This window comes from Oxyura jamaicensis, chromosome 6, assembly GCF_011077185.1.
Source record: "Oxyura jamaicensis isolate SHBP4307 breed ruddy duck chromosome 6, BPBGC_Ojam_1.0, whole genome shotgun sequence".
NCBI classification, from domain to species: domain Eukaryota; kingdom Metazoa; phylum Chordata; class Aves; order Anseriformes; family Anatidae; genus Oxyura; species Oxyura jamaicensis.
In genome coordinates, this window is record NC_048898.1 from 26,309,458 (window position 1) to 26,321,887 (window position 12,430).

General features: G+C 40.6%; 1 protein-coding gene across 5 annotated transcripts in view; it reads right to left on the reverse strand.

Annotated features, from left to right (window-relative positions):
* Positions 1–7,391: 7,391 nt before the first annotated feature.
* The window catches only part of GPAM (glycerol-3-phosphate acyltransferase, mitochondrial), a 48,693-nt gene continuing 43,654 nt past the window's right edge, over positions 7,392–12,430 (reverse strand). For all 5 annotated transcript variants that reach the window (XM_035329392.1, XM_035329391.1, XM_035329390.1 and 2 more), the window contains 3 exons: positions 11,876–12,065; positions 11,709–11,767; positions 7,392–10,702 (listed from right to left, as the gene is read on the reverse strand). In XM_035329392.1, the coding sequence (XP_035185283.1) occupies positions 10,586–10,702; positions 11,709–11,767; positions 11,876–12,065 (366 nt within the window). In that variant the 3' untranslated portion in view covers positions 7,392–10,585. The remainder of the gene's footprint in view (positions 10,703–11,708; positions 11,768–11,875; positions 12,066–12,430) is intronic.

Here is a 12,430-nt window from a genome sequence, read left to right on the forward strand (position 1 = left end):
CACACTTCTGCTGCTAGGTGCCCTCAACCACCTTTCATCCCGAACACCCACAGTGCCCATTGTGTGTCCAAAACCCTTACACCAGGCTGGTGTAAGGGTGGCATCAGTGGGGTGAAAACTGGGGAGCTGCAGTCCTGGGTGCTGGAAGAGCTGCTGGGTGCAAGTGGTGGGGAGAGAGGAGAGGGAACCTGGGGAAGCAAAAGGGAAATGTTTGACAGGGCGAGCCTGAAGTGAAAGGTGCTGGGAGAGGTTGGGTTGTACAGGGCAGCTGTGAGTTTTGACGCTGCCCTCCAGTGGCCGCATTAGTATCCATCCATCTCCCCCCTGCCTAATTCTCTAACATTTCAAACGTGGAAGAAATCTTTTCAGACTTTTCCTTGTGCCAGCATGGCCAATTCTCACAAGCAGCTTAATGGCAGAAGAGTTGATTCCTTGCCAGTTTGACTAAAAACAACAAATTCTGATCCCAAACCATTTAGGGGCAGAAAAACAAAAGCACTATTCCTACAGAAGCCATCCCCAGGCCGGGGCAGGGGACTGAATGCAGCAGGCTCAGCACATGCTGTTGGGTGCATGGTTTCTGGGCTGGCAGCCACCGCCGTGCTCCTTCTTGCTGCTCAAGCACCTCTAAGGCAATTGCTCAGGTTCAGGCCCAGCCGTGAGCTCTGTTTGCACGTCATGAGGTGACCCATGGGTCCTCTCCTTGCTGCTTCATTCCCCGCTCCTCCTCCTCTGGGCTAGCTGGAGACTGCCTGAATCACCACAGAGACCCGAAGCCCCTGAACAGTGGGGACAAGGGGAAGGCAAAGGAGCAGGATTTTTTAGCATCAGTGCTGCTGGCTGGAAACACACATGAATCACATTTCCTGTGCTCCACAGCGCTGCTGGACAAGGAGACATTTATCAGAGGTGCTCTACAGGGCACTGGCCATCTCCCTGTCCAGACCTCACACCTACTTCACCTTGCTACACAGGGGCTGCGTAGCAGAGTGTAGAACAAAATCAGGGGACTCCTCAGTTTGCTTAGGGCAGGTTCAAATCTGCTTTGCACTAGTTCATCTGGAGATTTTTGAATAAAAAACACTGTTGGCTGAAGAATTAAGTTGTTCACTGGGACACTTTGATTCAGAAGGTTATCTTCACGAGGAAAGGAAAGGCCTTCAGAAGAGTTTAAAAATAAGCTAATGCTTGTAATGCTTTGCAGAATTTTTAGGAGGCGCTCTGAGGACACCTGGTACTCACATTCAGCCATGGTATTTGAGTAACCCTCCAGTTTCAGAGGAAGGTTTTCATCTCCAAGGGGATGAGCTGAGCTGGCAGCCCTGCCAGGCTCCCCAAAACACATCAAGGGCAGTGCTTCTCTTTCCCATCAACCTTCCAGAAGACCCACTTCTCAGCTGCCATCAGCTGTAGGGGGCCCTTGGTTTGCATGGGCTCTGGGGACCTGATGTGGGCCTACACCCCAGAAGACAGATCTGGCATCTGGGGTACTTCCAAACTGAGGTGTGCTCAAGTCTAGACTTTGAGTGATGTCTCTGTTTCCTTAAAGAGCCTGTCTGGACTAGAGGTTGCAGGATGACTGCTGTGGTGGGGAGGATGTGAAGTGTTGCTCAGAGCCTGTCTCCTGATGCTAATTTTCTCTTGAAGCAGCATGAACACCACTCCATGCCCACAGGCATCAAAGTCATCTGTCAATGTGTTGTTGTTAGTGTCGGGTGACAAACACAGCCTGACTCCTGTGATTATAAAAATCAATCACAGCCACAGATAAAATCAGCTCTAAAAAACGTGCTTTCCATGTTAGGCAAATATTGCATCTGGCTGCCGAGGAAATGATGTTTGGTTTCTAATGGACAGCCTAGGGGCTGAGGTATGGGAGTGGTGGTGTCCAGGCCCTCTGCAGGAATCGCAGCTGTAGATGAAACTCCACCACCATCTACTGGACACTGAGGATGGAGCTGCTCTCATGCCTGGTTGTCTACTAGCCAAATGCCAAAATCCATCCAAAGAAATGAAAAGAACAAAAAGACCAGGGCTAAAATCCTTAACTCCTTGTTATCCAGGCACTGGGATTTTTTCTACCCATGGACATAAGTGGCAGCTACTTATCTCCTTTGGAAAGCTTGTTTTTATTTCATTTTATCATAGCCCTGATACTTCTGAGAAGCAATTTTTACCTTACAAAGTACAACCTTAATGCAAAGTGACGCAGAGTGGGAAAACAGTGTTTTCTTAGGCAATTTAAGCAAAAAAAAAAAAAAAAAAAAAAAAAAAAAAAAAAAACCTCTTGTGTGTTTTACACACTAGGGAGCAAACAGAATCAAGGTTAGCCCCCTGCATAAGAATGATTTGGGAGAAAACAAACAAACAAACACTACCAGAGCCCATGCAGGCAGTAAAAATTACCATAGCCACATGGCAGCAACAGGGAGAAATGAATTTTGGTATTGAAAAAGAAAGTCCCCCTTAGCCAGTTGGACTAGGAGTCTCACGGCATCTCTCTCCCCTCATTTATTCCAACCTGTCGTGATGCTGATGGGACACACGCTCCATCATGGGCGTGGAGCAGCTGAGCAGGTACTGCCTGCAGCAGAGGTGCCCTGAGCAGCTCCTTGAGGCCGTGCCCAGCACCAGCACCTTGGCATGGCTAGCACAGGATGGCTCAGCACCATGGGCATTAACAGCTGTGGCACTGCAGAGACATCGGCCCAGCCTCCAGTACTGCCCCCAGGACCTGGGTATCACAGGGCACCACGCCATCACCTCCCAGGTGCCAAAGGACTTTCTAACAAACATAGAAATTAAGTGCTTTTACCGGGGTAACATCTGGAGACATTTTCAGAGCCAGGGGCTGAGTCCTAATTCCTCAGCCCGGGGAAGATGTTTGTCTCTTTACTAACCATTTCACCTTCTCACACGACCTACAGCAATAATCCTGAAGGAAGGGACCATTCAGGCAGCTACCCACTTAGCAAGGATTTAATCCACAGCCCAAAGCTTCCATGCCAAAGTGCCAGGTGCCCAGGCTATCCAGGAGGTCCCACAGAGCCAGGACTTTCTGCACAAAAGCCACCTTCCAGCTTATCCCAGGTCTGAAGCAGGGCACAGAACACGAGGCTATTGCAATGTCTTAAGCCTGCTGCATCATTTAGATCTGATTCCTTAATAAACGAAGAAGTGGGGCTTTAATAAGAGATAAGGGAGCTTCAGACTGCCTCACTCAGGCTAATCTTTTAATGGTTGAAAATGATAGACAAGCTGCTCCAATTTCTTATCTAGCATTTTGCTTTGAATGATTAATATCCAATTTGTATTTAATTTACTTAGTTCAGAAAATTAACTACATGTGTCATGGGTTCCAACATTTTTCATTTTTATTGCATTCTGCACTGGCAAAGGGATAACTTTGTATAAACCAATTAAAAGACAAAAGCAACCAACCTGCTGCCCTGCATTCTCTCTCCTAACTTTCTGGAGCATATCCAGAAATACCAGATTTAATATTTCTATGCTTCCTTGCTTCAGATTTCCCTAAACTACAACTTGGGTTAATGGTTATTGCTAGTAAAGGGATAAAATTCTCTTAATATCTAAAAGAGTTTTTCCAGGCTCTTGGCAAAAGAGGAACAATTCTGAGTAAAAGGGACAGAATTAGCAGTGTTGGAGAACAAATGGAGGTAGTGCTTGTGGTCAGGGTTTGCACGGAGGGAGAGATGAGGACAGAGTGATTTAGGAAACACGAGATCTGACTGCAGCTGGTAAACAATGCAACTCCTGTCCCGTTGTGACTGCTGATCCCTTACCATCATCTTTACTTCAAATTAGAATGAAAAACTTAAAAGTGTCCACCTCCTAGACACTGAAAAATCTGAAAATGGTGGGTTTACAGTAAGATGTTTCCTTACAATTATGCCAGTTCATAGCCATGGGAAATAGAACTAGAATTAATTCACATTATAAGTATTACGAGACATGACACAAGATGTCTAAATTTCCTTATCTCCTAGAAACGGGGAATATTCATTTTGTTCCATGTAATGGTTTATATGTGGGATTTCAAGAATATTGGTCAAAAAACATCTCCTGTGATATGTCTCCCTCAAAATGTAATTTGTTTGCATAGAATGCATTTTTCTGGGAACAGCAGTATAGCAGTAAAATTATTCTCATTTAGTCATTCTGATCATTTTCAAAAAAGATACGCAACATTTATTCAGAAAAACAAATATTACTTAATGAATCAAGCTAGTAGCCAAAAAGAAGGGGGGATGGATGACTTTTCAGTGCGAGCTCAATGAAACATTACAAACATTTTGATTGAAATTGCTTTCTTAAAGGTTTTTAAGGAAAATGTTTATGAGAAAAGGTTTGCTCTACCTTCACTTTCAACATTTCACACTGAGCAGCTGCTTGCTAACACAGCATTTTTTAAGGAAACAGGATTCTCTGATCGGAAAAAAAAGATGTAAATTACTCATTAATTTTAATTACCACATCTGTATTTTAAAGGAGCTAATGCTTACACTTTAGGGGCTCTGATTGAATGAGAAAGCTGAAGAGCTGCTGTTAAAAAGGAATGGCAATGACACACACTTGGACATGGGAATGATCACAAGTGTCTGAGGAAGAGGAAGCTGTGGAAAACAGAGGTTATAAATGGCTAGAGACAGAGATTTGTAGGCAGAGGTGCTGAATTGTGATAAGTCAGTTTAATTAAGGGGAATATCAACACTGAAAAAGAGCTTTTATAGCTGGCAGGTAGCATTTAAATTGTCTTTCTCCATCCTGAAGAGGTAAGAGGATGACTAATTCAAGGTGCCTAGCACCACTGCTAAAAATAGGCCTCAGCTAAATTTAGGTAACCTGTGTATTAACATAGCCATAAGGCGAGCCTGTGAAGTTTTCCAGACATGCAAAAATACTTAACTGAAGAACAAAACCAATCAACCAGCCCTCCCTGAGCCTCATCTGATGGTGAATAAATCAAAGGCAAGACAGGTGTTTTATTGATGCACTCCAGCCGGCTGTTAACAAGCTGCGGTGGGTACCCATCACGTGGCAGCCGTCACACAGCACAGAGCTCACGTAAAGAGGCTGCTCAAGTATTTGTCTGGGGCTCTGGAAAGCCTCCCAAAGTAAATGCACGGTGCTAAAATTGTGCCACCATGTATTCCGTGGCATTTATAAACCTTGTTGACTTTGGGTAGATATAGTCAGTGGAGCCCAAAGCCCTGAAATAATGCAATTGTCAAGGCAGTGGAAAACTAAAAACTCAGGAAATGCCACCTGGTTTCCAACATTTCCAAAACAGGGGCGGAGTTAAACTGTAACCTGCCAACAGATTGCAGAGTTAATTTTTAATTTGTTGTAATCTGCCAGGAAGAGTCTGGAAGGTGAACATTTTCCAACTGGTAGGGTGCTCCTACGCATCCCCTGTGGAAGTGCTCACACAGGATGCAAGGCGCGGTGCAGAGGCACAGGGACATTACTGGGTTGCTCTCTATTCCTTTCCTAATGACTTCTGGTACTGCATGTGCATTTTGACAAGCTGAGACACTAAACAAACATTTTTACAGAACAATCTTAATAAAGCCCTCATTTATGTTGTCTTGAATGGTAACAGCAACAAGTGTTGTAATTTGAATTAGAGCTGCTCCTGATCTCAGGGCTCAGGAATAAAGAGCCAACCAGCCAAAGGAGCCTGACCAAGCTGCTTCTGCACAAATCCACTTCTAGCATGCCTAGGAAAAGTGCCTGGACCTGGAAGGCTGACCTTCACCATCCATGAAGTGAATTGTTCTAAAGAACAATTTAGAGAAAAAAAATCATCTTAAAATCTGTACATATGCAGCCTTCATCAAACTTCATCGCTTCCTTGATGGAAGTCAACATCAGAAGTGAAGTGTATTAGGAGAAAAGGATAAGAGGTTCATAGGTGTCATTGAAGCCACGCATGGCTTTAGACATCTTATCTGAGCTCCATGTCTAGGTTTCCTTATCTGTCAGGGATTGTAAAGCATTTGAGACCTAGAGATTTTAAGTACTACCAGTTTAAGAACCACATTATTACTATGCTGGGGAATGTCCTTTTGAGGCCAATTACTCATAGAATTTTTTTCCAATTTTGTTGAAATTTGCATCTGTAAGTACACATGTAACTAATAGCTATACAATAATTAATTAATTAGCTTTTGTTTCTGTTACTGTCAATGGTTATGACATAGATGAAGTCTAAAAGTGTCTACAGGCTTTACAGTCTCTGGGGCCTGAACTCTGGCACTACACACAGCGATGAACATTTCATACATATTCCTTCACAAAAGTCAGAAGGTTTCAGGTGGGACAACAAACAGAAGAATTAACAGGGACAGTATTTCTCACTCAGGAAATCCAAAGTGCAACAAAGATCTATAAAAGACTGAAAAGAAAGCGTTTCAAGTAGCAATTCAGATCAAACGGGATCTTACCTTGAAAATGCAAGGCTGCTGAAAACTTTGTGTACCGTAAGAGAGAACAAAGCAGAGAGTTCAAATCAAGCGATCCTTCTAAATAAGCCTGACAAGCTTTTATTACAAGAAAACTGAATTAAGCAAAAAACAGAGCTAAGTGCTTTATCTGACATTTGGGATTTTAGAAGACTGAGCAATAGGAAGACATTTACACAAAGAATAACTTGTAAGGTCATCACCAATAAAAATTGGGTTTTATTCCAGCTATTCCCTATAATTAAATTTCAGTTTCCTACCTCAGCCAAGAGTTGTCAACTAATTGAACTTTGCTTGCAGGTGAACATTGCTAGAGGCCTCTTAAAGAATCAGCTGATTATGACTTTTTTTTGAAAGGTGAAACAGCATCCCTTCTCCTCAATTTAAGTAATGATCATCTACGCAGGTTTTATTATATTAAAGCCCCACTCCAATTGATTCACATTTGCCAGATGCTGTCAGAGTTGCTGAACGGGGCTTATTGTTCTTTCTCCTGGTCGGTTTGAAATCACCACGTGAAGGGATAATCTGTAAAATCAGACTTCTGCATGGCCCACCCCTCCCTGTAAGATAAGAGGAACTTTCAGAGACTTTAAAAACATGGAAGCCACATACAAGATCCTTGAGAGGATGGGAACAGTGAAACTAAATGGCACCTCTGCTTTGTGACCAAATGGAACTGACTCAGGAGTCAGGATGTCATCTCAATCGCCTTTTTAAATGGTTCTGCAAACACACCAGTAGAAATTCGTCTCGGTCTCAAACTGTCGTGCGTACCCACATCTGTAAGGAAGGCTTTTCATAGTTTAATTTCAGGAACCAAATGGAAAGGAACGAAGTTATCAAATCAATTATTATAGCAGGTCATTAAAAAAAAAAAAAAAAAAAAAACACTAGAAGAACTTGTTAAATGTCATATTAGCAAACAGTTTAATTTATTAAAATGAATCCAGTACACCTCTGTGCTTCTACAATAGACACCCATTACACATAACAAATAAACTGTGGTAACATTCACAAGGAAGCAGTACCAGTCTCATAAGCACAGAAACAAAATAGCAACAGTATCTTACAACACCTCCAGCTCAACCTTCTTTTAAATTTGTGATTCCAATACTTCGTGGAGCAGGCGGTCAGTTCTGTTAAACCTAAGTGTGCGTATTTGCTTCCTAATCGAAGATATGTGAGTAAAGCCCTATGTTGTCAAAGAGAAGGCAGGTATGCCTCATACATCACTGTGAGTAGAGTAAACGTGAACAAATTTATGATGCCCGGGGACTGGGTAGTTGTGGCAGCATGGAAAATGGAATTCTTCCATCACTCTAAAATACACGATCTATAGGATGCATATGAAAACATTAAATTTCACTTATTGTGAAAGACCCTGGCCCAAAAGACTTGCACACCTGAGTAGTATGTTTGTAAGAATGATGGGACTTGTGTAAGCCTTTATAAGAGGAGAGTCTTAAACTACATTTGTGGTAATTCAGAGTCCATAATTTCTTCTTTACTAGTTAACTTTACCAAGGTTAACTCAACCTGGTGTTGTATCAGCAAAGGAAACATGGGAGATTAATAAAATCAGAAGACACTGAAGGTGTAAATACAGTGCAAAAGTGTTGGGTATAGTTTTTGACTGTTACAGTCTGATAATTTTTATTCTGTGCTTTATTTTCAGGAAAAAGCATAGTTGTGTGTCATAATATACATGCTTGCATACATACACACTTGCTGCAGAAAGCAAAGGCTTCCACTGGCAGATGATTCATAGTACATGACTTCTCACATGCAGATTTTTCTTACAAAACACAGTCTTAGAGGTGTACCCTCCCTCTGCATACTAAAAGGGTTCATTAATGTGTATTCACATGCATAGTGCCCTACCCTCTCATTGACTTAAATTAATCAGATTCTTTATTCTTATTTTTTAAAAGGTAATCCATAAGTTATCTTTAGGTGCAACACCTAGCCAGAACACTCCAGTGACCTCAGTACTCCTGGGTTTTACGGTAACTAATACAGATTGTTGGCAGAACAATCTTAATAAAATGACTCAAGTTTTGTTTGCTTCATATTGCTTCATTTGTAAAAATCGTTTTATATACAGTCGTCACTGTTAGTACACTTCAGATTAACTGAAATGTAGTAAACTGAGACTTGTTATTCAGAAGCACCTAGTCTGTTTTGACATTAAATGGAAGCCATCAGCAACAACTGTTGTATGAGCGTTCATTGGGTTAACCAACAGTGCACGTTAGCTAGAATGAGATGAAACTTTTCTAAAGAGATAGAAGACTTCACAAAACAAATTATGTGCTAGTCACTACCCTGCCAAGACAGCAGAAGTGTATAAAAACAGATGCAGTTCTATGGTCAGTTTGTATCCGTATTAATGTAGCTTTGGTTCAGAAATTCTTTAAGTGTTGTAGAGCACCTGGTTTAGTGACAAAACACATGCATCTCACAGTGCTAATTGTATAATGCTAACAAACTATAAACCACAGGTTTCAAATATTAATAGCATTTAATAAAAAAATTTACAGAAATATTCTTGTTGACGAATGTGCAGTATGAATGCAAGCTCCTTGGCCACAAACTCAAATTATGTGCATCAGTTTTGTGCTGGCATAACAGTGCAAATGCTGGGATTCAAGTATGTTTGTCCATATTTATGCTAAGCAACAGAGACCCACACGATAAATTTAGGGAGATTTTCTGCTCACAAGGCCATGATGTGAGAATCAAGTGAAACACTGCAGGAATGGAAATGTTGATTTCCCTCATAGCAAAGGCAATCTAAATGAGGAAAACACATTTCACAAGCCAACCAGCTTCATGTACCACCAAGTTATTGCTTCAACTAGATCAGCTGTACTAAAAACACAGGACCACAGCTTGCAATCTAACCTCCTCTCACAGAAGAGAAGATGAAATCTACAGTGCAAGTCCTCTGTGCAAAACAATAACACTGCAAGACTAGAGTCCTGTTTCATTGGGCAGAATTATTCATCATTTGTTGTTGTTGTTTTTTGTTTTTTTTTTCTTATAAGCCAGTTAAATTAGAGCCCGAAGGACATTGTTTATGACATTCTATGTTTCTAGAGGCTACTCCTTCGTGCTTATTTTAATCTGTTCAGCAACAGAATACAATATGAATCACTGTTTTACTAATAATTGCAAAAGTTATTGCTGAAATTTTAGGGTCAAAATTAAAAATTATTTCACCAAATCAAGCTTTTACTCCACTTAAAAAACATCTGACACCCTATTAATTAAAAAAAAAATCTTAATAGCTTTTCTCAATTAAATAATAAACTAAGATTTTACAAGATATTCACACTTCAGCAACTGTCTCCTGACTTTCAACTAGCTGAAGGACAGATGCCACAATAAAAACAAAAACGCTATTCTCACATTCTTCACGACAGCAGTGATTAGTGCAATTTACCACTGCACTATTCAGCTCTAATAGTGCAAGCTGTGCCTGCTGACAACACTTCTCACAATCATCTGCTACATGATTGTTATTCTCAGATGTTTGTAACTGTTACTCTCGTTAGAATTTTGGCATTTATGTTAGCAGTTATGCAAATCTATGGCTTTATCCATGAAGTATATATAACCTGCCTAAGCAAAGTTTTAGAAACCATTTGTTTAAAACAATAAAACTGGATTGGAATGAAAGTTAGTTGTTTATGCCATAAGCTGTGTTGCCACTAAACTCAAGATCTCAGGGTTAGCTATAGATCACAAATATTTGTATTTGTGCATCTGTTACAGTCTTTAAAAGTACATTTATTTAAAACATAACACTGATAAAACTTCACTCTCCATTTTAAATCTAATTGCTTATTTTATTTTTTGCAACATGTTTAACTCGTATCTGAAGTGTCGTCCAAGTATCATAACAGGACTGGGACTGTTAAGAAAACAATAAATGCATACATAATAAGGCACTTGTCTTCCAGTAGTTCAAGTCAGAGAAGGCCTTACCCAGACAGTGGCACCTTAAACTTTGAAGGATTAGCAAATGTTGTCAGGCTTTGACACAGTCTCAAAACCTGTCTTCATGTCCCTGGACAAAGGTGCTTGTATGTGTTCTATAGTACCATGAAGCTCATGATGAATTCCAGTAGTTTTTGCCTGTTGCGCTGAGGTAGGAACGTAGTGCTAAGTTCCAAAATAGTGTCTCTACTTTGTTTTGTTTGACTGAAAACCTGAAACACAGCACGGATATATGTAATTATCACCATATTCAAGTAATTACCGTTCTTAAGAAAAGAAACTATGAAATAAGCACAACGTAAGATAAACAGCCAACTCCTAAGAAAATTGAGGAACCAAGCAGGCATTCAAGATGCATCTGAATGGAATATGCATGCACTTTGAAAACAAGGATTCACGTGCTATGCTCTAAGCAGATGCTATCTAGTTCCACTTTTCCAACAGCAGAATAGACTAGAATTAAAATGATGAATGCCTTTACCATAGGCTTTACTCTAGGCTAACTATTGTTGGCTTATTTAATACATCAGAACTCAAGAACAAAGACTACAAAACCCTCATCCGGCAATATTTTGCCTAAATGCTGGTGCTTTTAAAAATTACAATGCTAAATCCCATCTGGTGCTCAGGAAGTCATGCCATTCTGATGAAAGAAATTTTTTATTTGCACATTCAACACAGAAAATCTAAAATTTGAAATGTGAGTGGTATAGTGCAAAACTGACCCTTTTCTTCAAAAATAAAGAATATCTGTATCCTTTTGATGGGTCCAGTAAGATGATGCTCCTGGAACATCAATCAGCACTAAGACAAAATTCACCAACTAATACTTAAAGATTTAAGTAGTCCTTCAAACTTTGATATAGCTGTCACTAAGCACAGAGCATGCTCTTTGCCTTCCAACATTGTTACTGATGTGCACCAAGGACACGAAACAGAGCAAATAACTTTATTAGCTAGGAATAAAACACCTGGTCCCCTAGATAGCATCTGGACAAGTTTTCACAGGTGCAAGAAGTGGCCTGTTCTGCACCCTGTGCTCCTTTCCTTCAGCCCTGAGCTTTAAAGAAAGCAAAATGTTCAAAAGGCATAACACATTTGCACAGATACACTCACAGATTTTAAGCTGACATTACACAGATTTCACAAGCTGTCAAAATTGTGCTCCTTGTTAAAATGAAACTTAACAGCCTCCAGCTTTGATCACAGAACACTTACCCCAATTTCCTTAAAGACTTTCACTGCATTTTTCACATGACTGTATGTAGCGCTCTCAGCTGCGAGAGAAAACACAGAAATAAACAAACTGCAATTGAACTTGGGCTATCCTGTTGCCAGGACAAACAGAATCAAGTACAGTTCCAGAGAGAAACTGTTTGACATACCATACACAGCAACATTCTTCTCTGTCCTGCTTATTAAGTGCCTGTGTAACTTCTGAATGTATTCAGACTCTGAAACAGGACCACTAAAATTGTGCACGAAGATGACAGCAGAGCTATATGCCTCCAGTAAAGGTCCCAGTAACCTCTGCAGAAAAGTGATGTACTGCTGGTGCTCTTGAGACTGACTCACCTAAGAAAGAACAACAAGAGCTTAGAAGACAGAGACCAGCAGAAATGAGAAATGACCCGCACCGCAGTACGTGGCAAAATGTCAGCCCAAATAATTCCTACTACAACAAAGAGTACAGGGGCACAAGACAGTACATTATGAAAGCATGTCAAAAAAGTAGTTTACCAGTTTGTTTGTAACAGCTCTGTGAGAAAACTGGTGTAAGTCTAAAAATCAAGATGATCAATCTATGAAGAATAAAACATTTAGACACCAAGATGCTTAAGCCTTTTTGTTTCATGACACCACCATTGCCTTTCCACCTCCCTATAGGATTATTTGATATATCTTTGTGTTTTCTCCATGGGAAGGAGAGAAAGATTTTT